The sequence below is a fragment of the Nipponia nippon genome, unplaced genomic scaffold (genome assembly GCF_047370975.1).
Source record: "Nipponia nippon isolate SJK-2023a ecotype South Korea unplaced genomic scaffold, ASM4737097v1 scaffold_2, whole genome shotgun sequence".
Classification (NCBI taxonomy): Eukaryota; Metazoa; Chordata; class Aves; order Pelecaniformes; family Threskiornithidae; genus Nipponia; species Nipponia nippon.
In genome coordinates, this window is record NW_028262336.1 from 34424441 (window position 1) to 34451504 (window position 27064).

Consider the following 27064-nt stretch of genomic DNA (forward strand, 5'->3'; position numbering starts at 1 on the left):
CGGAGCATTTTAGAGCAAGGAACACATTTTCCAACCATGGTTACACTGTGTGGTGAAGTACCTCTGGCTTTTTACAGTGTTCCAACATTTGTAATCAAGAAAATGTGACGGCTTCTTGCCATATACAGTGCAAACATCATAGTAGCATCTCAGTACTGAAGAAGATCGCTCTAAGATGAGTTGATGACAAACATGATGGAAATAATACTTTTTTCCTTTCTCCTGTTGCCTACAAGACACTTTGGGTTTGCTACAGGGCAAAAGCCCTTATGCGAAAACTAGCCTTGGTAACTAATCTCACAGATGCAAGTCACTCGGCTGCACCGTCTGTCTCCAAAACTACTTCGGGCAGAGCTTTGCTGTGCATCGTGATGTGGATCAGCAGCATCCTCCTCCGATACGTTTCCTTCTCCCTTTGCACCGGATGAGGCCAACGCACAACCACCGTGAAAAGGCATGCGAAAAACACAAGGGATTAAAGATTTTCCAACAGGTATGCCTGTATCAATAATAAATGTAAGGCCAAAAGTAATTAGAAGGCGTGACATTATTATTACTTTAAATAGCACCAAGGAAATCTCATTACTGAACAAGAATTCACAATGCAATACTAACAAAGCTATTTACCCCATCCATTTCCATGCAGTACCTATAGTTTTTAGGATTGTCATCTGGATGTATGGTATTTTTTCCACTCCTAGTTTTCAAGATGAGACATTCAGGCATCTTCATGTATGCAGAACACGAGCAAATCACTCTGACAAATGGACAGAAAATTCAGTTCTAGAAATAAATTCAACTGTTACCTGGCTGTTAACTTCAAACAATTTCTGGAACAATAAAAAGGTACAGAAACGTAGCCGGTTAGATTGATAGGAGACTGACTGGTAGGCTTCTGCAAAAATACTCACTTTTCATACTGGCACATCTAAAAAGAAAATTTTAATTTTAGAGAGCGCAACAGCACTTGACACAGTAGGTTTTCCTGAGAGAACTCAGCACAGACCACAGCCAAGAAAGATTCAATCTCCTCTGCTTTCTGTTATTATCCAGTAACAAGCTATAGAATAAATGTTTTAGGATGCTACCCCATGTTTCTGTATATTGTGGGGTGTACAAAGTTCTATGGGATAACAATTAAGGTTACCGCTTTTGTAGCAAGTCCACGTGATTTGAAGAAAAAAATGTTTGATGAGTTAATTAAGGAACAGAAGAGAGTAACACTGGTAGAGAAATGGTTCTGTACCTTGATGTTCCTTTACTTCAGAGCCCATGTGCCACAGACAGCATTCAATTAAATAATAGTCTTAGCAATAAACAATTACAATACACAGAACACTACACAACATCACTCCTTTGGCTCAAAGTAATTCCAGTTTGTTACTGAACAGTTGTTATGCAAAATCTCCAACACGTGGCTGAAAACAATAACCTTCACATCCTATAGCTGAAAAGGCTAGTAACAAATTGACAAAGGAAATTTAGATTGCACATCCCTTACATAGTTTTATTTCTTGTGCAGTTTGAAATGGCATCAGTATAACTTTGGTATTCATCTGAAAAAGGCTGAGTTGGGAGAGCAGCTGGCAGCCACTGCTTGTCCAAGGTAAGCTCTGCCTGAAAAGGCATCAATTTCCAACGTCTCCAAACAAAATAGTTTGTTTGAAACAAAACCAAACAAAATAATTTGTTTTGAAATTTTTCATGTTGCAGCACACCCAAGATACAGTTGTGTTCTCATAGGGATGTTAGTAACAGTAGTAATAATAAAATCAGGCTGAGAGATGATGAGGTACTATAGCAATGGTTGCAGGGAAAGTCAAGATCATTTCTAAAAGGAGTGCTCTGAGAAGATTAGCCTTTAGAGAACTTTCTATTGCCTGGCCTAGTCAAAGCCTTTCCAGTGGTTGTATTTTTCCCTCCTGAAGCAGAACATTATATAAGATAATTTTTACAGTAAGAACAATCATCCATTGGAACAACCTCCCCGGGGACACGGTAGAGTCCCTGTCACTGGAGGTTTTAAAGATGGAATTGGACAGGGTGCTAGATAATCGCATCTAGGCTCCCTTTCCCAAAAACAGTTGGACCAGATGATCTTTTGAGGTCCCTTCCAACCTGGGCTGTTGTATGATTCTATGACTTTGGAGATACTGAGAGACTGAAGAGAGACATTTCTATGTGACCACCAACATACAAGCCTTTATTGCGTGATCATTCCTTTTCAAATCCGCTAGAATCAATCATTATCAGAAAGGTAAGATGCTAACTTGCCTGGATGGAATTATGCAGGCCAGTTAGCGTGGGAGGGATGCTCAGCAGCGTAAGAGTGCAGAATATCAGAGGATCATGTTGGTATAAAGAGGTTTTGTGAAGTCAGAGAGGTCTCCATAATGGTTGATTACCTCCATATGCAATTCTTATCAAATAGGCAATTACCTATGTTAAAATTACTCAGGTTGATTCAATGCATCATGAATGCTACTATCAGTAGTATTAACATAGAGCAGATGTACTCACTCTGCAGCTAAGGCAAAAAAACCTCTTCTTCCCCACTTAAAAGTTTAATCACCATTTACACGTCTAAACAAAACCCTGATCTTCTAGAAACTCTATATGCAGCACTGTAACCCTCCATGTGTGTGTGTGTGTATATATATATATATGGATTTTTTTAGATGTTAGCCGTCTTTTATTTACCGTAACAACTTGACCTAGGACCTCTACATTTGCTTTCCTCCCCGCCCCCCCCCCCCCTTTTTTTTTCCCCTCCAAAGTACCCTGCCAAAAGATAATGTGCCTTTACCAATTAGGCACCAAACACAGGAAAAAAAAATTCAAGTACTTTCAAGTACATAACCAACATATTTAATAAATAAAACCTAGCTTCCTCTTGACCAGTGGGTTTGGTGTGAAGGGGAAGCATTTGTGGACAGGACAGCTGAGGAGAAACTTAACTGGCTCAAGCCAGTGGTGAAATAATCCAGGTGACTGAGAGGCATAAAACTGTACTTCTCAGGATACTGGGAGCCTAATAAAATTACAGGAGCCTAATAAAATTACCATTACAATCATGGTATTGTGTGAAAAGGATCTGAGGAAGACAGAAGAGGCTAGGGAATGAAAAATTCTTTCCCACACCCGTAAAATATTTTCTCTTTCTGATATGTATCCTTGTCCCATCAAATATAGGTCCCTCTGATGCATTTTATAGGCTTGCTGACATTTACAGAAAAGTAGTTCTGCTCCTCTGACACAAAAAAGCTGTCACCAGAAACCCCTTTCCTACTCATGTCCTCTTGCAACTAAGCTTTGCACAGAGCCTAACATAGCGAGCCTCTGGACACGGCTATGGCACCAAGAAAACCACTGGAGGTTAATTTTAATACCCAGACATCTATACTTTGGAATAATTTGTTGTAGAGATTATAAGGCATCCTTTAGGGGTCAAGTAGTCCATGTTAATACAGACTTTCAAAGCTTAAGTCACTCCTACTCATATTTTTGCTAATACATAGAATGTTTTCATAAATACGATAGGCACAGACAGGATTTTTACAACCATCAATCTATCTTCACTGCCAAACACAGCAGCTGCTTTATCTTCAGCAAAAACCTTTAGCACAGTTCTGTGGCTCAGTCTGCTGCCCCAAAGGACCTTGTTCTTCAGCCGTAGCTGGAAGGACAGATTTGCCTTTCAGGATTCCAGGCAGCACCATGTTTTTTTAGTTTATTCCTTTTTGATATCAGCTGCTTTTTCTCTGTGGGAAAGATACTATCTTCTTGACATGCAAAAGTCCAGACTGCACATCAATGTATGGAGAATGGAATGAAAGTGTAATACCAGCAATGACGTATTAGACCCAACCCACTATTTATATCCCCAACAGTCATGCAAACCTTGCCCATTATACGCTAGGGCATGCTGCCTCCACGTGGCAGAATATGCTTCAGACATTCTTTTTTCTTCCATTTCACACAACCTTGTGCGGCTATGAATTTTGGAAATAGTTTTGGAAACAGAAGGAATAGAATCCATACATTATTTCTGTAAGAAAGGGCAAATATGGGGATGAAAAAATTAATGCATCATATTGATAACAGTGTTTTTCACACAAATACTCACCAGGAACACACAGTAAAGTACAAAGGCTATATATATATATATGTGTGTGTATATATATATAAAAAGAATGCTTTCTCAAACGTTTATTACATGATGAAAGAAGACTAATTGAAAAAAAATTCACATCCTGAACTTGATCAAGGGGACTGATTGCTCTTCAGGCCTATTAGCTAAAAGCAAGATTGAAAGAGCAGTTTTGAAAAATTACATAAAACTTTATCACATTCTTTTTTCAGTTCATAACTGGTTTGATTCAAACTTGACTAGAAGACCATAAAAGTTGCCTTAGCATTAGACCAGCTATCTGATTCAAGTAGCACTAACACTGTGTTATGGGTACAGGGTTTTTCCCATGACTAAAATGGAAATACTTTGTGAAATTGGTATATTTTCTTCCACACCACACTCATCCCCACCCCAAAGCCCCAACCTCCACCTACTTTACCAATGTTGTTAGATACAAGACCTAAAGAAGAGAAAAAACAAGACAATTATTGTTTTGCTCATTTGTGTCTTTACATTTCAGTCTCTACCAGCTGACCACAAGTGCATTCCACCTCAGTGTGAACAAGATCTTCATATGTAATTTCCAGGCTGGAAAGAAGTGACATGGTATGGCTGAAAGGGTTTTGTAAATCACCAGTGTCATAATATTTAGGGTTTCCCTGCTTTGGTTAAGATGCATTATGATGCTCCTGTCAAATCTCAATCTTACTGCACAAAATACACAGTGCAAGGGGGTGTTAAATTTATGGTGAGATTTTTTTCCTTTTTTTTTAAGACAGCGCAAGGTCTAGAGACAGCGTGAGAATCTCAAGATTAGGGTGTTGCAGGGTGCTATGCCAATTTTAGTTTACATTTCATTGTATAAACGTTTTCCCACCTCTGTTTGGTATCCAGCAAACAATCCTATTAGAAGTTTTCCACACATCTGTGTGTTTTTGTCTCTAAGTACTGTCCATTTCAAAACTTTTCGAAGTATAAATTAGTAGCTATACATCTGTTGTTGTTGCTCTGTTTGAACCTGTTGCTGTCCTGACTGCTGTTGCGTTGGCTGTGCCTGGGGCTGCAAGACATCAGTCTGAGGCACTGACCTCCATGTCAGAGGATGCTGTTCCGTTATCTGGTTCCCTAGAGGAGCAATGGAGTTCACCAAGGTGGTCAGGTTTATAAAATGGGCCACAGACTGAGGATTGGCTGCCTCTGGCTGCGGCTGGATCTGAATGTCATTTTGGCGGTTGTGCAGCATGGCGGAACCACTAACGGTGTCAAACGTCACGGTGAGAATTGAGTTGTCCAGCTGTAACTGGCGTTCAGGTGCAGTCAGATGGCCCACAGCCACTGGCTGGAGGTTTGTGAACTGGGTTCCAGCTGCCGTCGTAATGGGGGTAACAGTGATATTTGTCAGCCCGACAGAACTGGAAGGGGCCGTGACATTTGGGTCGCCAAGGGTCACCACCACCTGAGGAAAAAGAGAACAGTAACCTCAACCTTATATCTGGCAGCTGACTACCAAATATCAAGCATCAAGAAAGACCACCTGAGTGCTGATGGGTCACATGTTGCTACTGCCAGCCAGAGAAGTCATACGCACCGAGGGGAACATAGAAAGCTTGGAATATAACAACTTCCACATACAGAAGTAAGAAGGTAATGGGAGGGAGGCATATGCAACATTCAAAACAAGCAGCTGAATTAACTTTCACACTTTTAGTCACAGCTTCAGTCAGTTCGTGGTATCTGGCAAACGACGAGATGGTAACACCAAAGGAAATGAAAACAATCATGAGGAGCTTACTGGTCCAGCTCCTTGTTTTTTTAAAGTCTCTCTTCATCTTCGTATTACCACAATTTATCAAATTAGTTCTAAATGTCCTGATCACTCTTTTGTGTTTGCTATTAGGAAAAAAGAAGGGTTATCCCTCTAAGCAATGCCTGCTACCCATCACCCTGCTACTGGAGCTCACCTGCTGGATGCTCTGTACAGCTGAATTAGTCTCATCTCCAACATTCCCTGTGAATTCACCTTCCTTCTCTGTGTATTCACTGAAGGCAGGGTCCTCAGGCACTTGAGCTTCCTCCTCCTCACCGGACTTTTGTTTTCGTTTCTGGCCACGTTTAGGAGCTTTCATATGCTGTTTCCCTTCTGGTAATTCTCCCTGTTCCAAGGCTAATTCCGGCTGGAGCAACACATTTCCAAACAAAACATCAAGTCATTTTGCTTAGTGAAGTTCCAAGCAAGAGGCTATCCCCTGAAGTTGGTTTACTGTCGATTCTCAAGCGAAGAAACAAACTTTATCAAAAACCTGATTTCAGGGAATGAGACCTTACCCTGTAATTACCTGCATTTTACCAGCACCCATATTATACCACAGAACAGATCAACAGCTTGCATCTGCTTATACACGTTAAGCTGGGGCTGACTCTCTAAAAAAGCACATTCCTTGCCCATCAGCCTATGCCCAGCTATGTTATGCACCAAAAAAGTGATGTCCCCACCTCACCCTCCAGTAGGCCTGGAACCTAGCTGCCACCAGAATTCTGCAATGACGAATTTACCTGAACAATCCCAATTGAGGAGGCATCAATGGTAGTTGTCTCTGGCAGCTGCTCTAAATCATCAATCCTCACCGAAAGAATCTGTAGACAAAGAGGTATCAGCTGGTGAGCTGCAGCAGTGTGTACCACAGTCAAACAATACGGCATTGCCCTAATAAATCCTGTCACAAAGCAAAAATGATGTAATCTAACATTTTACACATATCATTTCATACAAGGGGTTTAACCATGGCTTTTTTTTCAATAACCTTTTGGCATATAATCTTTTCCTTCTTGCTGAAAACCGGCAAAGTTTCAAGACAACAACAAGAATTTGTTTATTTTCATATTCTAGACAGAACACAACCCACTGGGAAGTGATGAGTTCTATAGAAGACAGACAGTGTGTTTGAAAAAAATATTATTATTTTAGCATTTCTGTTTATAAACCTATCAACTCTGTCCTAGTCCGTTATTTTCAGCTGAATCTATACATCTCAGCTTATAAAAAAACAGAGACAAATTGCCCTCTGGACTGAAGATATGTAGCTGCAATTTTAATCCAAAAATCAATAGACAAAGCTTTTTGTTGACATCCTTTCCAGTCATCATGATAAAAAAATATTCACGGCAAAGCAATACTAATGATAAATTGGTATTTAAAAAAAAAAAAAAAAGCCTCAAAGGGAATGGACAAGCGGACAAGCCTTAGTCAACCTAAACAAGAAATGCTGAGGAGAAACACAATAGCTATTCAGAAATTTAGAACACAGAAAAAGCCCCGTTGGGGTCAGACAAAACATTCCTCTAATCCAGATTCTCTGCAGTCAGCATTCATCATCTTTAATACTAAGAATAATTTTGTATCATCAGCAGATGCTGCCATCACCTTTCTATTTACCACCTCTTTCAGATCACTTCTGAATACAGAGAACACAATGGGGGAAAAAGAATCAATTATACTCACTAATGGATGAAGACAAAACATGAAAAAATATACATTTAAGATGAGGCAGAAAAAGAAAAGGGATTTAAATAATCAGAAGAACTTCAGTTTTAGGGACAATCAGATATGTTTATTACTGAAACATAACATAATGAAAGGGCTGTTTCAGTTAAGTGCATGCTTAACAGACACCACCTAAAATTGGCCCCAAAAGAACAGAAAAAAGAGAGAGAGAAAAGAAAAAGTAATTCCTTTCACATCACTGAAGGCCATGAACTTTTTTTTAAAAGAAACTAAAAAGTCAAACCCAAATGACCCCACAATCTACCTGCCAAACTAACTCACCTCTGGATGTTTACGCCGCATATGTCGACTCATGGATGCTCTGGTAGAAACCTTTGTCCCACACAGTTGACAGCTCTGGGCTTCTACCTTATCATGTGTGAGCTGGATGTGCTTCTGTAGCATGTAATCAGTGACATATTTCTTATCACAGACTGAACATGTCCACTGTTTTCCTACTGGTGGCAGATGGAAGGAAACACTGTTAGCAACAGCCCCCAAAGATGAGTACTGTGTTGTCAACATCTCAACAAGAATAACAATTTTATGTTGGTAACATGATGTGTAACACTAGTTCCAAGACTGGCAAATCTAAAGCAAGCCTAGGAACAAAATTAAGATGCTGTCTTTGGATACTGTTTTTTAGAGGACTTACCTGTATGAATCAACTTATGAGTCTCCATTGTATTTCTTTCACTAAATGTCTTGCCACAGAGCTCACACATGAAATCTTTGATTCCTGCATGAAGAGAACATTTAGCACCAGAGTGAAAACAGTCTAAGGTATCTGGGACAATTCTGAGTCTCATATTATTAAAAAAAAAAAAAAAAAAATCACAGCCAGACAGGTAGAAGCCCAGCTTCACCAACTGTTTTTAGCCATGCCACTATATCTGGCAGAAAATGAATCCAACAGAAATTGATGTGGGAGGTAAAATTTTGTTTTGGCAAATGAGAACCTGAAGACTAACTTAAAACAAAACCAAAGCTCTAGACCTACTGTAGACCAAAACAACCTCTCTTAAAAAAGCAAAACATGAAACCAACTAAACTATATATCTTAACTGTGTAACAGTTGGTCTTGGCTGATGAGAGGACAAAAATCTCTCTTTTCAAAAAAGCAGAATATGCATATTTTTTTAATTAGTGTTCCTCATACTCTCTCACTGTTCTAGATAAGAGTTCTCTCAGGAAGCATTTAACTGATTCAGTGCAAGTTTAGTACATCTTTAGAGACCTCACCCGTGTGTCTTTTGTAATGCTTCAGCATGTTGACTTTCTGTGCAAATTTTCGGTGACATTCCTTGCATTCATATTCTTTAATCCCTTTGTGAAGTTTCATGTGGTGACGAAGTGCATGTTTTGTCTTCATTCCTGTGAGACAAAAGATACAGCATGACAATTAGTCCATTGCTCCCACCTTCAGAGGAGAACTCAGGATGATCATGTTGTTAGCCAAGAGCTCTAAGATTATATTTGCTGCGTGTCCACAATTGCATATTTTTAATTGTTTAGGTAGCAGTGCACATTATCATTATTATTTTAATTCCAGGAAAAAGCTCTGGAAAACATCTGAGTAACCACTGAGGAAGAAGCAAAACAGCAGGGACAAGCAAAGACAAAACATCATTAGAGATGTCAGACTTACTGCCTTCCACTAAAATACCAGTTCAGATTTGTTCAAGTTATAACACAAACAATTCAAAAAGCCAAAGCAACTTTGACTCTTAAGGCTCTTACAGAGAGAAATTACTCTATTTCTTAAGCCTGAAAACAGCCTAGAATGAAAAAATTAACTTGAATTCACTTTTGTGCTGCAAATGCACTGGAACTCAGTCAGGCAAGCACTCCTCAATCTGACAGAGGCAAATTTTATTAAAATCAGTTTTGTCTTGCAGGCCATGAAACTAAACTGTATAAAATTAGGGGTAGTTTATGTAACCATAAGGCTCCTGATTAATACAGTTTCTGCCTCTCAAAAATGCAGGATTTACAGCACTCCGAGGACCTTCCCAATATTCTAAGAATGGAAGTAGTTTTAATTCAGATATTCACCTGCTATTCAGTATCACAATTAATGGAAAACAAGGCATTAGACATACCTTTGCCACATTCTGCACACAAGTATTCTCGGATATTATCATGGACTCGCATATGTTCTTTTAACATGTCTTTTCTAGCAAATGATTTGCCACATTGCTCACAAGCATGACTTTTTACACCTTAAAAATAAATTTAAAAGACAACATAAACAAAAAAATGTTAATGAAAAATGTGCATCTCCTAAAAACTGACTAAACTGGTGAATTAGAGGGCAACAGTACACCTGTGTTGTCAACCACATCTTTCATGCATATTGTAGCCCAAACTAAATTAGAAGACTTTGGAGAGAGAGAAAAGCTGGCTTTTTACGTGAGATCTGAAAAAAAAGATAAAGCCTGAGGCAGGAAAATACTGAATAGCATGAAATAATAATGAGCTGTTAAAAATGATATTGCAATAGCAGTATTCAGCCTGTGTAATGGTGAGAAGGTGGCATGGATAAGAATTTGGGGAAGAACAGAATACAGAATTAGGATTTTTAGCAGGTGAATCCTGCATCACATTAACTAGGAATCTGGATTGTGTGCCTAGACCAAATGTTTTCATTAATACTACCTGCTTTAGAAAACCGGTCTACCCTAAAAGCATAAATGTAACATTTATCTTATTGTAACTTACAGTAAAAACCCATAACTTATTTCCTCCTGAAAAAAATAAGGCAGGCACTGGCAACAGAAATTTCTTTTTAATATTGATAATAATAACGAAACACAACATTTTTACCTGTATGTATAAGCTTATGTCTTTCCAGATTTCCTATACTGTTAAAAATCCTTCCACAGATTTCACATGGATGGATGTATCTGAAACCAAAGAGACCAAAAACTGTGATTCTTTTCTTGAGACAGAGGTGGTTTTCAGGCATCTCTGCCAGCAACTGTATTTCATTTACTAATATTAATTACTATAAAATTTCCTTGAAATGTAAACCCATTTTTAAAATGAGCCTTAAGAAACCCATAAGTTCACTGCAAGCTTGGAGCAGTCTAGCGTTGCTATATCCTCAAATCAGAGTTTTTAAAAAATATTTGCCAAAATAATAAATGTATACTTTACAGAGCCCAAACTGGGAGGCTGTTGACTAATCATCTGTGTGAAGTGAATCATTAGTGATATATATTTCAAACTTTTAATAAACATTTTAATACCCATTATACAGTTTCAGATACTTTAGTACAGCCCAATTTTGTAAAAGCATCAGGTGGCAGAGCCACTGTAACTTCAAAAAGATAGCTCCTCTTATCAGTCCAACATGTCATCTTACTTCTGCACGTTAGGATCAGGCAGGTTCTCCCGATGAATGACCATGTGTGCATGGTAAGTTGCCTTCAAGGCAAAACGTCTGTTACAAATGCTACAGCCGTAGCCTTTCTCCTTGTGCACGTCCATTATGTGCTTCAGGTACTCCTTCCCTCTGCCGAAAGTCAACTGTGGAATGAACCAATAGGGAATGAAAGGCGAAAAAAAGAGCTCGGGAACAGCAACGATCTAGTAACGCATTACCAGGATCTAGAGTCAGAGCTAGCAGACATAGATACCCTGTGTATCACTAGATGAAACATCTGTGAAAGCTGGATTTAGGCCTGAACCTTTCTGGTCATTACAAGCACACTAGCTTGAGATGGTACTTCTGCTTCTTACACTGCACAGAGAACCTCCAATTATTTGTGCACTAAGGAAGAGCCTTGAACAGAGCCACATCTAACCTCCACTAGCTGTCAAAGCAAGGACGCCACAGATGGAAAAAATGTCTTTTGGGCTCTAGGGGCACGGTAAGCTCTAGTCTGCACAGTAAGCTTTGGCACTGGCTCCAGAAGAGCTGGTATTTCTAGGGATTGCAGGACAGTGATTCTAGCTCAGCTCCTGGAAGTGCTACAACTACGATAGACAGGTACTCTGCTACTTAGCTCCCTGGGCTAAGTAACCCTGCATAGACGTATATGCTCCAACATATTAGGGCAAAGTGCCATAATGACATGATCTTTTGCTCCAATTTTGGAACTAGTTGGAGTACTTCTGATAGCACTGCACAGCTTGGTGAAGGTGTGCTTTGGGATGAGAAAAAAAATAGGGAGAGAGATTCTTAAGGGCTCAGAAGAGATATTTCACTGAGACTCATTTGTATGTTGCTCTCCCATAGGAATGCGTGAACAGATATTTTCAGCCAAAAAGAGCCTCCCCATCTCATCACAGGTAATGTTCATTTTCTACAGCTGCTGCCTTCCTTACACAACTGTTTGCTTCACAAACATGTGCAAAAGTGCTAAAAAAGCCAGCTTCCAAAAAGAGCTTTCTAATTTGAATGGCACAATTGCCCTCATTTGGAAGCATACAATTTTATATGTACCCATTAAGTGTCAGGCATTAAAATTACCACAGTGAAAGCAAGCACGTGATTAACTGCTGTGGTACCACATCATCTTATGCTTACTGACATAAGCTTCAAATCAGTTTGCACTTAAAACCAGTTCACAAGTAAGAACAGAAAACTGAAGTATTATCTCCATGTCTTTAAAATGAAGATAAGCTAAGCACTTTCACCACATTAAGTGCAGACTGTGAAATAAGCTCTGATTTCCAGGGACCAAGTCAGTGGCTCACCTACCAAAATTCCCCTGTCCGTATGTCAGTTTGGCCAGTTTTGCTGTTCTCACTGATTGCTTTTGCATCCCCCCCACCCCAGCACAGCGTGCTCACCCAGTAAGGGCACAGAATCCCAACAGGCCTTAAGGACCCCATTCTTCCCCATTACTTCTTTACAAAATGGCAAAAGCCATGCAGTAAGAGGTTTAAAAAGCCTTCCTCTCTCAGCTGACAAGTGAGTAAAATATGTTCCAGCAGTACTTCTAATGCCATCCTTTTAGTAATAGAGTAGGCCAAGAATAAGCAATCACACTGAACATAAGCAGCAGTCTTAATCCTCCAAACTGGATATCCACTAGAGGACCATCTGATCTCATCGAAATTAATCAACTTGTGGACTGTATCATTCAGAAATGCTGTAACAATTTTAATTTGCACATAATTAAAAGGTAGTGTAAGATTTGAATGTTCCTTTATTGTTTCTTCCTCCAGTTTTGCTTGCTTCGTTGCACACAGGTAAGCGTACGTGTGTGTATTTCTCTTTTTAAGTGTTTAGCATTCACCTTGCAGAATGCCACCTAAAGTCTTGTAGAATAGCATCACTTCATAGATCAGTGGTAACAAGCACTGCACAAGAGAGCAGACCTGTGGACTGGCCTTCTCTTTGTGAACCCTTAATGTTATTTAAAATTCTGAATGATTTATAGACATCTCCACTCCCTCCCCCCATCCCAAAACAAGTTAATTTGAAAGTATTTAAAGCTACCTGGCACCTTTTGCAGCTATACTTGTGAGGCTCAGAATCTGCACTTTCATCAGAGTTGTCATCGTTTTCCTCTGATGAGATTCCAATTTTACCAATGAACTCTTCTCTCTGGTGATCATCCATTAGTGCTATGTCCTGTATAGGGTGGGAAAGAATATTCTGTTTTAATAGATTAAACTTCTATTTCAAAAGGTAACACCTAGTCAGCTTTTGTTGCCATGCAGACAGCCTTGCATTAACAATTGCTGTAACAGTATTTATTTAAAATATCCTCCTGCTTCATTCAATTCAGGTAAACAAAGTTCCTCTGTCCATGACTAAACAAGGAACAACTGTTTATCCAAACAAATAATACTGAAGTTTTTGTGTATAAAAGGAACTTTAATGTAAACAGAGACTCAACTGGTATTACATCCATAAAAGCATCTTTATGAGCACACCACTGAGTGATACAATTCCCTTTCAATTCAATTCCTTACAATTCAGTGTTAACCTCGTTACATCAAAATGTAACTGAGTCTGATTAAGCACTATTAATAGGGTTTCTTTTTGTGATTTAGAACATTTTGATAAAACCAGGTAAGGAACTCAATACACAGGCAATTATGCTGGCATACACAAGAGAGTCACAATCACTGGCATGGAAAGGGCAGTTCTCTTGGTTTTATTATTAGTTCTCGTTTGTTTTTTTCCCCCCACAAAGAGAGGGGATGACAGTAACCCCTCAGCCCAACGAAACTACAGCTGGAACAGTACATCTGTCTGCAGCCTTCCTGTTCAGCTGTTCTCCCGGCTTTAAACTGAGCAGCCTCTGTGATTCACCAAGGTCACAGAGGTGGCTTTCCCATAGCATTCAGAACAGTGTTCTGCAGCAGTAGCTGAAATAACTTCAAATATGATAGTCCACATACTCTGTATCAATCCAGATGTAGAAACAGAGCCATGGGTAAATCAAGAGCACAATTCAGGCTAGGCTGCTGTAGAAACATCACTGCACAGGGTACATGATCACTGTTGTGTTGGCAGTATGAACACATGGCCATAACAGTCTCAATGTATTTATTGATATGTTTATGTGTCTGCTAAGTAACATGCTTTTTCTAATAAATTATTAACACAATACCTTAAAATGGACATGAATATGATCTCTCAACACATCCACCCTGAAAAATTTACGTCCACAGATTTCACAAGTGTATTTCTTGTCTCCATGTGTTAAAAGGTGTTTGTTCATATTGCTCCTACATGAAAATACCTAAAAGAAAAGAAGGAAGGAAGGGTTTTTGTATCATGTCCAGCAGGGCTACAGTTCTTTGCAAGTTATCCAGTGGATAGCACAGAACGTATTTACTGTCCTGTTTTATTCATTCTGGCCAGAAACATGTAGCAGCTCCTGTTATCCAGCCAGCAGGCAACCTCAGAAACTGCTGGCACAGCAAAATACAGGTGTACGGTTCCAAGGAACTGACTGAAATTGGCCATTCATCAGAAGCGGACTTCCAAAAAAGCTGCAGCAGAATTACATAGGGTAGATTTAGAAATACTTAGACAATGTCTTTTGAATCATGAATGTTCCACCTATCTATAAAAAGACACATCCACAAAATCTACCTCCATTGATAGGTAACATATCCAAAGCATCAAAAACAAAGGTCTGCACACCAGCTGAAGAGTTGCTTGAGTACACCTTGCACCATGAGTCATTAAACATTTATAAAATCACTAGTTAAACCCCCAGACTTTGTACCTGTAACAACAGCAACTTAAGATCATGAGCGTTAAACATCCAAATGCAACAGTGCCAGGAATTTAGTTTGATTTCTAATAGAAAATTATTCCCAATGCACACAGTCAACTCCAGCTGTTTACATTCTGGCAGAAAAACTTCACTCTAAATAACATAAGCCATGAGAGTTCGCTAGCAGACACAGTGGCCATGTTACACTCTACATTGAGCTACGTGTCCTGAAAAAAGTCTAGTCTGAACTTCAGTTTTGTTCTTATCTTTGTCCTAACAGCTCCCACCATCCACGGCCACAGTGGGCTTGGATATATAATGGAGCTAAGGCAGTTTAAAGGGTAACATCTCGGCTGGGCGACAGGGCTCGCTGGTAACTAACCACGTGCCTGTCTGAGTTGCGAGATAATCTGACTTGGCACGTACCTCTGTGCAAGTCATTTACCTCAATCTTTTGGCAGGCTGTGTGCCTACTCAAATAGGCTGCTACTGTGGTTTAATACACGGGTGGTAACTTGCTAAGCTATGGTAACTCGTTTGGAGTCGCCGGGTTGAGGGGCGCACCGTACTCCTGCAGTATCCTTGGAGCTACAATGCAGAGCTTCACATGGCACATGCTGGCAAAGACGCCTACCTTCCCACACACGGGGCACCCCGAAGGCTCCTTCTTGTAGCGAACCATGTTTTCCGTGCTGTGCTCGAAGTCTTCTCTTTTCACACGCCTCACCCCTTAACAGAACAGTCCCCATCAAAAAAAACAAAACAAAACAAAACAAAAAAAAAACCAACCATGGTTTTCCACTCCAATCTGCATGCCCTTTCAGGTGAATACTGTAAAGAAGAGTGAAACACTGGGAAGAGCCTCAATGCAGAAGTTAATTGCTAACAAAAGGATAATTTCTAAATTAAAACGGTGTCTTAAGAATATAAAAGCAGTCTGCCAAAGTGATGTATTATGGCTTAGTGGTTATTACACCAATTGTAAAGTGTCTGAAAACAGACGTTTACTGTCAACACCTGGAAACAGGCAGATCTAGTAGGCCTTGGCACTTCGATCAGATATCTGGCCCAGAAATTCCCCCTCACAGTCTCTAACGAGAGAGGCTACCATCTAGCACCACCTTTAATGCTCAAGGAGGATTTCAGACCTCTTTCTCTGCTACTTTCAGGAGGGAAAAGGGCTGCTGCTGTTCCATGACAGCTAAACATGAGACGCCTTGCCATTGCCATTCAACCCCTCGTCCTCTAGCTCGTCACACAAAGGTCTGAATCACCAGAGCAGCCAGTGATGGTCGGCTACGCCCAGAGCACCAAATTAGACAATCTGGCTGCTTTTTTAAAATCACCTTTGGTTTTATCATCTGCATCGCTAGAGGCATTTTAATACATATTTTGGCAATCTACCATCACCCAAGTTTTCCCAGAGTCTTTGAGTGCCTATAACATCCTTAGATGTTTGAGATTTTGAACAGTAAACTCTTATAACCTCATTTTCATATATTCTCAAGATTTTTAAAGATCGCATCACACAGCATTCCATTTACACTATATTTTTACAGTAGTCACTTTCAGTTGTACACTGCAAGTTAATTCTCTGCCTTCAAATTTTCAAGTTAGCAAACATTTTTTTTAAAAAAGAAAGAATAGAATTCAAGGAAAGAAAAAGATATAATTAAAATCAACTAGTCTAAACTACTGCATAATAAGCCAAGCAACTTTCACATGACTGTTAGTAGCACTGGATCCAATCATGTGAGGCTGGAAAAAAAAAAAAGGTTAAGTGCATCTCCTAGAAAGTTTTTCATAGAATTAGACAACTCCCCTCCAGGATCCATTACTATTATTTTTAATAAATGTCACACTTTGCTGAAACCTGCTACTCCAGATCAGGTAACTGACAAAAAAAAAAAAAAAGACAGCTACCATCCAGAAGAATCTAATGCGTAATCATTTCCTTAACCTTCCCACCTCTACTGCCGTTTCAAGAGTAATAATTAGGTTGACCTGCAGTATACTTACCTTCCAAGTGTCGTCTTTGATGGTCTAGCATGACATCCTTCCGGTAGAACATCTTATTGCAGATTTCACATGCAAACTTCTTATCCCCATGCTTCTTCTTGTGTTTTGAAAGATTACTGTTTGTAGAAAAGAATCTGAAACACATCTCACACTGGAATGTCTTGTCATCTGTAAGCAAGAGAAACCATGCAGCTCTTTACAGATGAAAATAGGTTTTGTATGTTTGTGAGATAGGTAGTTCTTTTGTTAGATCTGAGTTTTAACATATAATCCATCATTATATGGACTGAGGAGGGAAATGCAAAAGCATGTGTTTTTCTTTGACTTTAACCATTTTTTCAAAGGCAATAAATATATATGATTCTAACTTGAACATGGAGTCTAGCATTGTAACTTCCTCACATGGGCTATTTCTGTTGTGGTCTAGCATACATTAAAATTATGTTTGGAGTGGATTCTGTTACAGCTGATTCAAGTTTTAATGTTGGTAAAATCACTACACATACAGCAACACAGCATCACACGAACAGCTGTGTCTGAGCACCAGAATACTTCTGCCAGCACTGGCTCCTAATACCAGCCAGTACAGAATCCTTCAGAAGAAAGTATAAAATCTCAAAAATATACCATTACATGACAACAGGCCTATGGGGAATGTGCTTTGTATTCAGTAGTCGAGACTCTTCTTGGAACACGAAAGCATGGTCCTCTAGATGGAATCTGCCAGTGCTGCAGCAATCACAAAGAAGTAACAGTTTGATGCCTTGAAGAGCAGAGCAAAAACTGCTGCTCGTTTTGGTCAACTCAGAGAGAAAATGAGCCGCTGCTTTTAAATAAACAGAATACTGAGGTTACTTGGCACTACTTTCCGTTCTTCGTAAGGCTGAGTTTTTATACAGGCTGTACCCTCTGAAAGGAAATGAGAAAACCTACTTTGAATGGTGCTGTAAGGGGCAATTACCCCAGTGATTCTGGACTGACAGTTATCATGGGTCCATAAAAGTAACCCGGATGTCATTTTCTAAGCATAAGATCACTCAGCATAAATAATATGAGTAACCACAAGGGATGGCTATGGGAGAAAAGGACAGGTTCTAGTGATACTAAGAAAAAAACATCTAAGAAACTACTACAAGTATAAAGAAAGCATGAGAAAGCAGAAGAAAACTGTAATCCCAGAAAACTACAAAACTATTGACAGTACTGGCTCCCTTTCCAGTTCCTCTATTTCAGTGAAATGAGGTGAAACCTAGTTTCAGGAAAGAAAATTAAACAGGGATGGTGACAGCTTGTCTGTGAACATACAAATGAAATACCAGTGAGGATATTAGTCAGGTGAGCAGAAGATACTAAAAAAACCCAACACGTAAGTGGATGTGTTGCTCTACAGATTGCTGGTTATACTTTTCTTATCAGAAAAAGAGTTTTTTTGAAGGAAGTGGGGCAGGTTGCTTATTGTGATGATGACAAAAATTTAAATTCCTACTCCCCTTCTGTAGTTTCTACGCTGAGACATCCTCCCAAAACGGAGTAGAGATGCCAGAGGAAGTGGAACAGTTAGCCTTTCTCACCTGTCCTGCAGTTATGGAATTCCAATGCGCTCTCTATCCGAAAGGCCTTTTCACACGTGGTGCACTTGTATCTGTACTCATTGTCAACCTGAGGATTGCAAAGAGTAAGTGTTTAAGCGGGGAAAAAGCCAAGTCACGTCTGACAGAGAAATTCTAAATCTCAACTACTTTTTCTGTCTCTTCCAATTTTTCTTCCTCCAACAGGACATTTAAATAAACATTGATGCAAAATTCTGATGCTGTATCATCCTGCCATGTTCCCACATCTGAGCTCTATTTAAAAAAAAAAAGTAGACCATGCACCTTTGTGCATGTAACAGTCTTCCTGATAACCCCTGGTCCAACACAGAGACAGTATTTTTGGGAAGCAAGATGTAATCTGACTCATCCTCCAGCTCCAGAACAGATGCCAGCAATCTGAGAGCTTAGGACCTTGATGCCAAGCTGCAATGGTTGCATATTCACTGATAAGGCCCCACTACAGGCATGTTTAATATTTATGTAGCAGCAGCGCTGAAAGGCCCTCACCAACAGGCACGGTGATGCTACTGTAAGCACTGTGGGTTTACACATGTGTGCATAGCCCTTAATGACACAGCCTTTACCCAGAGAGTTCACACATTAAATGACACTATAGGTGGGGATAAATGAAACAGGACAAGCAAACAAGACTGGAACAATCCTATTTATTACCATAAACTGAAGTCAGATCTCACCTCTAGATCACGCAGGTCCAGCTAACTCCAGCTTGTCTTGCTGTAACTGATGCCTGAAAACAACTTTCTATAGGAAATTCAGACACGAAAAAGGACTTGCATGCTCAAAAGCGTGTCCACACTTTGCAAATTCATCAACTGTTCTAACAGAAGATGTTACCCCTCCCTATCAGTCTTGTATCACTTATTCACACAGATATCCACTCAAATATAATTGACCCAAGCTCCCCGGCTAGTACCTGGAAGCTCACTGTACATTTTCACCTAACCTCAGAAACAGCCCGCTAGTCATTTCCACTCACTTCATTCCTGCTGTGCTTGTATGAAACATGCTGCTTCAAGCTCTCTTTACGGCTGAACAGCTTTGCGCATTCCTCACATTTAAATAGTTTGTCACCTGAGGGGATCAATCAAGATAAAATAAAAAAAAAGTAGTCAGCGACTGATAATAATCAACTCCAGGCAAGACAGGGGAAACCAAAGCACAAGCAACCACAAACGAACAGGCTAGTGATCAGAAGCTTTAGTAATTGAGGAGATCCAAATAGAGGATTTTAACCTTTTCCAACAATTTTGACAACAGTTTTGTTTGGTTCCCCCACCCTTTGTCAGTGATTATTTTTCACAGAATCCTTAGAAGTAAGTCACAGACCCCTGGAACTGCAGATCGCAAGTTGAAAAGCACTCAGCTGACATTTACACAGCAATGTTACCCATGTGCCTGTGAAGGTGGAGGGTGATATATACGTATATATTTAAAGGGAAGAACAGTTTTGGAAAAAACCATCACATGCTCACCCCCATTTAAAATATATACCTAAATTCAAATTTTAAGTACTCAACTTTCAACTATTATCCTCTCATGCTTTGGTCTGCAGAACTAAAAGAGTTCCCTAGAGAAAGTTTAAAAAAAAAAAAAAAAAGAAAAAAAGAAAAAAGAAAGACGACTTCTATTAAAATCACATATCCCAATATCTAAGAATAGCTTAGCTCTTTTACTCAAAGGTGGAACCACGAAGAGACAAAATCAATACGCAAGTGAGGCAAAATCAAACCCACCGTGAGAACGGATGTGCCTGCTGAGGTTGCTGCTGTTCTGGAAGATCTTACTGCAGATACTGCATTGATAGACTCGCTTGTGCTCCCCAAGTTGTTTTATCAGCTTCCGCCGTATACCATGTCTACTGGAGAGAATTAAACTTCTTTTGAGGGACATGGTGTTTTGGTGATGAGCAAACCTACTGGATTAGAGAAAGAAAGGCAGGGACTGAAAGGTATCCCACAGGTTGCAAGAAAGAATCCCACCAGCTGGCAAAAGCTAGAGGAGTGTTATGCTCAGCTTCTGGCAGGAGAGGGGGGCCTGGAGCTTCCTCATTGCCAAGGCACCCTCCTGGCCACCCCCTGGAAGCAGGAGATGTCAGAGTGGGCTCGCTCCAAATTATATTCACCCAGCACAAACAAGGAAAAAAGCAGCAGCCACCAGCCTCAGAGATTCTCTTTGCAGGCCCCTCAGAAGAATATAAAAGGATCTGTTCTGCTTATCCTCTGAAAACATTAGCATTATTTCAGCTTAGAAAGCTTGGCAGTTTGCATGCAAAAGGCGTGTATGATAAGAGGGCAGCAGGGCGCCGAGAAGCAGTACTATTCTGTTTCCCAGCACAACCACCTGCTGGAATGCATTTTTGATGGCTGTGTGTCTGCTAAGGACTTCAATATATAGCTTTACTAGCCAATTTTGAAAAGTCAAGTGCTTTATTACACAAAAAATAATTCAAAAAGTCAATTTTACCAAGACAAAAAGACATAAAAGAATCTAAATTAATCAAATGATGTTTAAGAGTCTCCCTAAGGTTCTGTTATACAGAATTTTTTCCCTCCCACTGCTCTAAGTCTGAAGTATCACAGGCACAAATCAACATGAAGTCATTCATGAGTTAAGATGACAAGCAAGACTGAATAATAATGGTTAGCATAATTTTTTTAGCAAAAATATCTTTGCCTGTTTCCTCACCAATATTCAATGGGAGTAACATTTCACCTTGCAGCTGCAGGAGGCTTTTGGAACCACACTGAATAAAAGCAGTAACATGATGGAAAATAAAATTGTTATGGTTTATGCTCCAAAATTCTACCACCAATATCTCACCATTTGTGCACCATCCTCTAGTGCACAAGACATCTTTGTGGCACTCAAAGTCAACTCTTGTAGCAGCAGTAGCATCAAACAATTTTACGCTAATAAAAAAAAGCATCTGTGGGCCCAGAAGTTCAGCAGAGCTGTTACATGCTACATAATCTTAATTAAGCCTAAGAGGAAATTCTGCATCCCAGAGCACTTACTTTGTCACTGAACTGATGTTATTCGTGGTGCTAGGCATCTTTCCTAAAACCAATTCCATAATTCTTTCTTCTGCAGCTGAAGGCAGGGCTACCTCTTCTGGTGGGACCTCAGTTACAACGTCAGCTACACGTTCTGCTGCAAATGTCATAAAAATACAGGGTTAATGTGGATAGCTCGAAATAAAACCTCAAATGCAAGAATTTCCGCTTGTAATGAGATGTGGCACTGAACATATTATTTGTCCATGACAAATAATGGATTGCTAATGAGTAGGTAGCACTTGCAAGATAGAGAAATTGGCTACTGAATGACAAGTAAGATGTAGCCAACATCTCTTACGGAGGTGTAACTTCTTACTTTTCCAACCTATTACTAAGGGGTCAGTTGACTATGCATCATGAAATTTCCTACTAGAACTTCCTTTAAAGGAAGGTAAGGCCCTGTAAAAAGCCCCTTTCAAGAATAAACCTTAAGGTAGAGAGAGGAAGGTATCTCCTCTTGAGGAAGGATGCTTTCTCTCCTGTTCCTTCTTGCAGAAAGCTAGGCAGGTCTCTCATAACCACTATTCTGTGTTTCTCTGGGCCTGTCTATTACTAAAACTGTCACAGGAGAATGCAGGTAATCTAGGTGTAGGTGCTGCAACATTTAGCATAAACAAGGACCTCAGAGATAATTAACAAACTTTGTAAATCACCTGCTTTAGTGATCTAACTAAAAACCTCCATCTTGTCTCTGTGCTAGTTTTTAGGCCTTTCTGAGAAGGCATCAACACAGACACATGACAGGGTATGCGCTTAGCATTTTCTTAAGTTTTGTTTTACCTGCAGAATCTTTCTCTTCAACAATGACAAGAGGTGTTTCTGCTTTTGCTGTTTTGGGCTTTCTTCCCCGCCTGGCCTTCCTCTTTGCGTCTGTACTGGCACTGGCTGTATCACAAATCACTGGCTGATCCACAGGGGGAGCCTCTGCTGCTTTCTCTGCAACAGCCTCATGTTGGCTGGTTTGAGGGGCACCTTTGGCTTGTTCCAGGTGACTCAGCAAGTGCTCTGGGTGGATGGGAAAGAACAAGAGAGTAAGGAGGAAAGACAGTGTCACAAAATACTCAAAGGGATAGAGATCCAGCTGAGCCTATCTATCAGGTCAGCCTCACTTAGCACAGACTCACTTCAAATTATTTCAAAAGCAGTCGCAATACCTTCCTGAATAAAAGCATACAGTCTATTAAACATTGAAATGATTACTCACAGGGACTGAATTTTTTAAGAGACTTGTTAGATATTACTGGAAAAAGGTTGCACCCCCTGAAAATAGGCATATTTTTCCAAATGCCCAAGTTATTTAGCAGCCTAAGTTATTTAGCAGCCTAAGTGCCCTTTTCAAAAATGATTCATCAAATGGTCAGAGCTCTTAAATATTCTAAGTTCTTTTGAAAACTGCATAAAATAGCTGCAACGGAAATGCAGGAAAAAAAATATATTTCATTACCTTTACTAATTCTGTGTCATAAACACCAGACAGACAATATCACTCAGTATAAGCTAGCATCACTGACCTTATACACTGCTCATGCAGTTCCCCATCATTGATATTCCTAACATTCACATGTCATCTTCTAGACAACAGTTTCATTTATTCTAGAGTGAACATCACAATTGTTTGCCTAGAGATTGACCACTGCCATATCCAAAATATCACTGTTTTACCTTTCCTGCTACTCTTTGTCTTAAAGGAACACAAAAATCAAAACCTTTATCTTACTGCATCATGGAAGGGTTATGGCTTCACAGCATCCTGCTCTGGAAGAGCAGAATTCTCCTGATGCTTCTCAGTACTCTTTCATGAATTTCTAGCGCTTCTTACCTGTCAGCAGCTGAGGCTCCTGGAAAGCAGACGAACACACTTTACATGTCCACTGGCTGGACTCTGCTTCTGCAGCTCCACTGCCTTCTGGCGTGTTCACTAAATCACCACAGGAAGAAATACAGAAAAGCTTTGAAAATGGGAAGGTAGTAAATCCCTGTAGCTTTGTTTATCTTGCAATAACTCCCTGGGTATCACAAGTTACGATTTAAGCAATAAGAGGCCCACAGGGGCAGCTGGGACCACTTCAGGATTTTCCAAATATAAACACTTGAAACATCAGAACAGATGAGAAGTCAGAACAGAAACTAAATGACGCCAGGAACGAATATCAGTGCTCTTGTAAAGTCTTCGGGGTCCCTTTATCACTTTCTAAAGAACTGTGATTATCAAAGGCACAATATAAAGCAATTTTTAGCACCTTTAAAACTGAGGTTACCAGTCCTCTTCTGGGTCAGCTGAGGACAGAAGCAGGAGAAGCCTCCTTGCTCTCTGTGAAGACCATTGCAGAGCAAGAACATTTGGATTAATGGAAGTAAAGGGCGAGGACAATGAAAACCAGGTTTTGAGCAGTTTCATTAATTAGATGTTGTATGAAACCACCATATTCATGTTTTAATTAACATATCAGCTCATGCCAGATTAAAAAAAAAAAAAAAAAAAGGAGAAATTAGGGGGAAAATGGAACTGGAATGAAAAAAAAAAAAAAAAAAAAGAGAGGAAAACAGTTACTCTGTTCACAGTCCATTGTCTTTAAGTCCTTGGATGATAAGTCTAAATCTGTCAAGAGGATCTGATAAATCTGGACTGGTTCGGAGATTTTTTGGTATACACAAAGCTGAATATTCCACAGTCTACAAGACTCGCCCAGAGGAGGATGACACTGAAACTAGGTTAAGTGAACGGCAGCACAGGAGATTCAAACTGTACCTCAGTTTCTGCCACAGACTTCCTGTATGATCATTAGCAAGTCATTTAATCTCTCTCTGCCTCATCTGTAGATGAGGACCTCATCTGTAATGGGACGATAAACTTACTTACTCCTTTTCACTGTTGTCTCTTAAACCAAAATAAAAGATTCTCTGAGGGAGAGGTTGTTCCCTGCTACAAATTACATTCAATGTTCAGCACTACAGAGGTGTGATCTCATGCTGTAATAAATAAATAAAAAATGACTAGACAATTCAGCAACAGAGATTCCTTCTTCACAGGCTACATAAAGAACAACTTCTCTTGAGAGCTCTGTCCGGGAGGCCAAAACCAGCAAAATTAAACCCCAAGATTTTGCATAACTTTAAAAAAAATAAAAAGTCGGATTGGTAAGCAACATGTAAGCTACTGCATCTGTCTCATGAAGTTGCAGGCTAGTAAAACCAAAAAAGCACTATCTGCAAAACTGAAGTCTCTCTTAGAAAATTGTCCCCGACTCTGCACTTCCCTTACTCCTTAACTGCCTCCAGCAGTAAACCTAGAAACCCTAGCTGTGCACTGGTTTGCCAGGTCCTCATTAGGTTCCCACTTCTTCAGGCTTCCAGGGCAGCTGCAGGGCAATGTAGTTCACTTGGAAGCACAGATCTGTCAGTTGGCAACAGCTTTGTACGACTTGAGGCAAACAGTCAGAATCAAGAGAGGCATATTTTGTTTTGGAAACACCAAAACACTACATCACTGGGAACACTTTAGGCTTCCCAAAGTATAATAGGCAGCATTTTGTTTCTATTGTAGTTGGACTTTCAGACAGTAGAATGAAGGATGTAGGAGAGGCTGTTCAAATTCTTCATAGTTGTTCCCCCCGCACCCCGAAAAATCAATGATGCCAAATTGAAAGACAACTCCCCAGTCAACTTCACATTTTAGCTATGACAGTATCCAAGTTAAATGAATGGTTCTTCTGATGAATCGCTCTGTACACATCTGCAACAATTCTCCTCCTCCTGGCTACTTTTAGTAGGCAAAATTTAGCAAAGTAACCTTTTGAAAGAACAGACCCAGAATGGTTGTCTTTTGATCCTGATCTCCACACGACGTACTCTGAGTTTACTTTTAGACATGGCAATTTGTGTAAAGTTGGTTCTTAATATCATCGTTCCACTTAGCAGAAATTAAAGCACAGGGGGGCATTGCTTCATAATCAACCTTGGGGACCAAGTTCCTATGACACCATTAGTTATTTCCTGAGCCATATGTTCTTCTGCCAAGAGTCTCTCCATTGCTTTTAAGTTTATCTAAATCTGAGTTCCTGTAATCAAGTACAGTCTGAACCCTAATAGGCTTCTGGTATTATTGTAATTTGGGGATGGCCAGTGTTCTTGTCATTTGCAAACAGCACTGTTCGTACATTCATTCACAGTCTCCTGTTTTCTTCTAGGACCTGATCATTTGAACTATTACGCTTTGCACAAAGAGTCTAAATATTTTCTTTGGAATTCCCCCCACCCCAACACTAACCACCTCCAAAGTCAGAATCAGTTGTGGTTTTCATGAAAACCATCTGCCTAAAGGTTTATCAGCCCCTCTGTCACTTTTTAACGTGCATATGTATTTTAAGCACCGTGCCCATGAAAATAAAAAGAAAAATCCAGATTTTCAAATCCTCTCTAAATTAATATTTGCTGAAAGTTATATAACCATAATATCTGCATAGAAGTGGTACACCTAACAGCTCTTTAGATCTATATCTGTCCTCTATTTCCCTTAAAAATACCGTAATTTTGCATACCTGCTGGATCAGCTGCTGGTATGCTGGATTTCTTTGGTTTTTTATGGGGGAAGACAGCAGACGAAGGTTTTGAAGAGATTTTATTCCCCTCTTTATCAGATTCCATCACTACCAAGCACATATCTGTGAAGAGGAAAAACAGTTCCTTTACTTTACTTTCCAGGCGCTTTGATTTTCTTGCTCTGTGCTGAGGGCAGTAACCATAGTCAGAAAGTTTTGCCTTATAGCATTCCTGCAAAAAACATTCTCATGTAAAATCCTAACCAGGACATTCTTATGCCTGTCATATGAATGTGCCTGTCATATTCTGGAGTTTATAGTGAAAGGGCTGAACAGAGAAAGCAGGATGTAGCTAAACAGTATTTTTTAATACCCATATGCACACAAAAATACATGAACAGATTAAATTAAAGAGGAAAAAGATGAAACCTCTCAGTTAACAGCAAATGAAAACATCTTAGAATTCAGAAACCTGTTAACCGCACTGATTCAGCTGTAGCACTTAAGACTGTGCTTACCATCAAAACCAGCCATAAAGCATGCTGATGGCAATGGCCTCTCCCCAAGCCATTTGTCACCCCAAATTATACTCAGCATAGCAGTAATACCATTTGGGGAGTACTCTCAACTCAAGATCAGAAACAAAATGCCCTTGCAATGGTAAAGGATCATGCCTTTTAGCTGCAGAAATACAAAAGCAGAAGAAAATGAAGGGGCAGAGGAACAAAGACTTCTGGCAATTCTAATTCATATTCTAAAAAATCTGCTGCTTTTCTTTGCCAACGCACAAGCAATCGTATGGAATGGCAGTTCACTCTTGAGCTTATCTTATTCTAGTCAGTCCCACGTAAGGCTGCATAAGATAAAAGTAGTATTTTAGAACTGTATAACAGTTCTGAGCAAAAGTTAAACGTATTCGCAACAACTGAAGAAGGATGACTTCCTTAGCAAATCTGCATATATGTTTAGATTTAC

The 27064-nt window shown here is 39.7% G+C and overlaps 1 protein-coding gene and 1 long non-coding RNA gene across 11 annotated transcripts in view; one reads left to right on the forward strand and one right to left on the reverse strand.

Annotated features, from left to right (window-relative positions):
- The first annotated feature begins 354 nt into the window (after positions 1-354).
- Positions 355-4782, forward strand: LOC148055733 (uncharacterized). The gene is made up of 3 exons (XR_015704805.1): positions 355-493; positions 1523-1606; positions 4653-4782. It is a non-coding gene; the product is annotated as an uncharacterized LOC148055733 (long non-coding RNA).
- The window catches only part of PRDM15 (PR/SET domain 15), a 40430-nt gene continuing 14178 nt past the window's right edge, over positions 813-27064 (reverse strand). For 4 of the 10 annotated variants that reach the window (XM_087757938.1, XM_087757940.1, XM_087757939.1 and 1 more), the window contains 20 exons: positions 26090-26212; positions 23371-23469; positions 22332-22556; positions 21510-21645; positions 20229-20410; positions 19472-19566; positions 18454-18541; positions 16883-17050; positions 15498-15592; positions 14249-14380; positions 13126-13260; positions 11041-11204; positions 10500-10579; positions 9776-9895; positions 8916-9047; positions 8329-8412; positions 7956-8131; positions 6686-6766; positions 6094-6306; positions 2776-5588 (listed from right to left, as the gene is read on the reverse strand). In XM_087757938.1, coding sequence (XP_087614064.1) covers positions 5112-5588; positions 6094-6306; positions 6686-6766; positions 7956-8131; positions 8329-8412; positions 8916-9047; positions 9776-9895; positions 10500-10579; positions 11041-11204; positions 13126-13260; positions 14249-14380; positions 15498-15592; positions 16883-17050; positions 18454-18541; positions 19472-19566; positions 20229-20410; positions 21510-21645; positions 22332-22556; positions 23371-23469; positions 26090-26212 — 3005 coding nt within the window. In that variant the 3' untranslated portion in view covers positions 2776-5111. The other 6 variants (XR_015704804.1, XR_015704803.1, XR_015704802.1 and 3 more) reach the window with 6 other exon arrangements.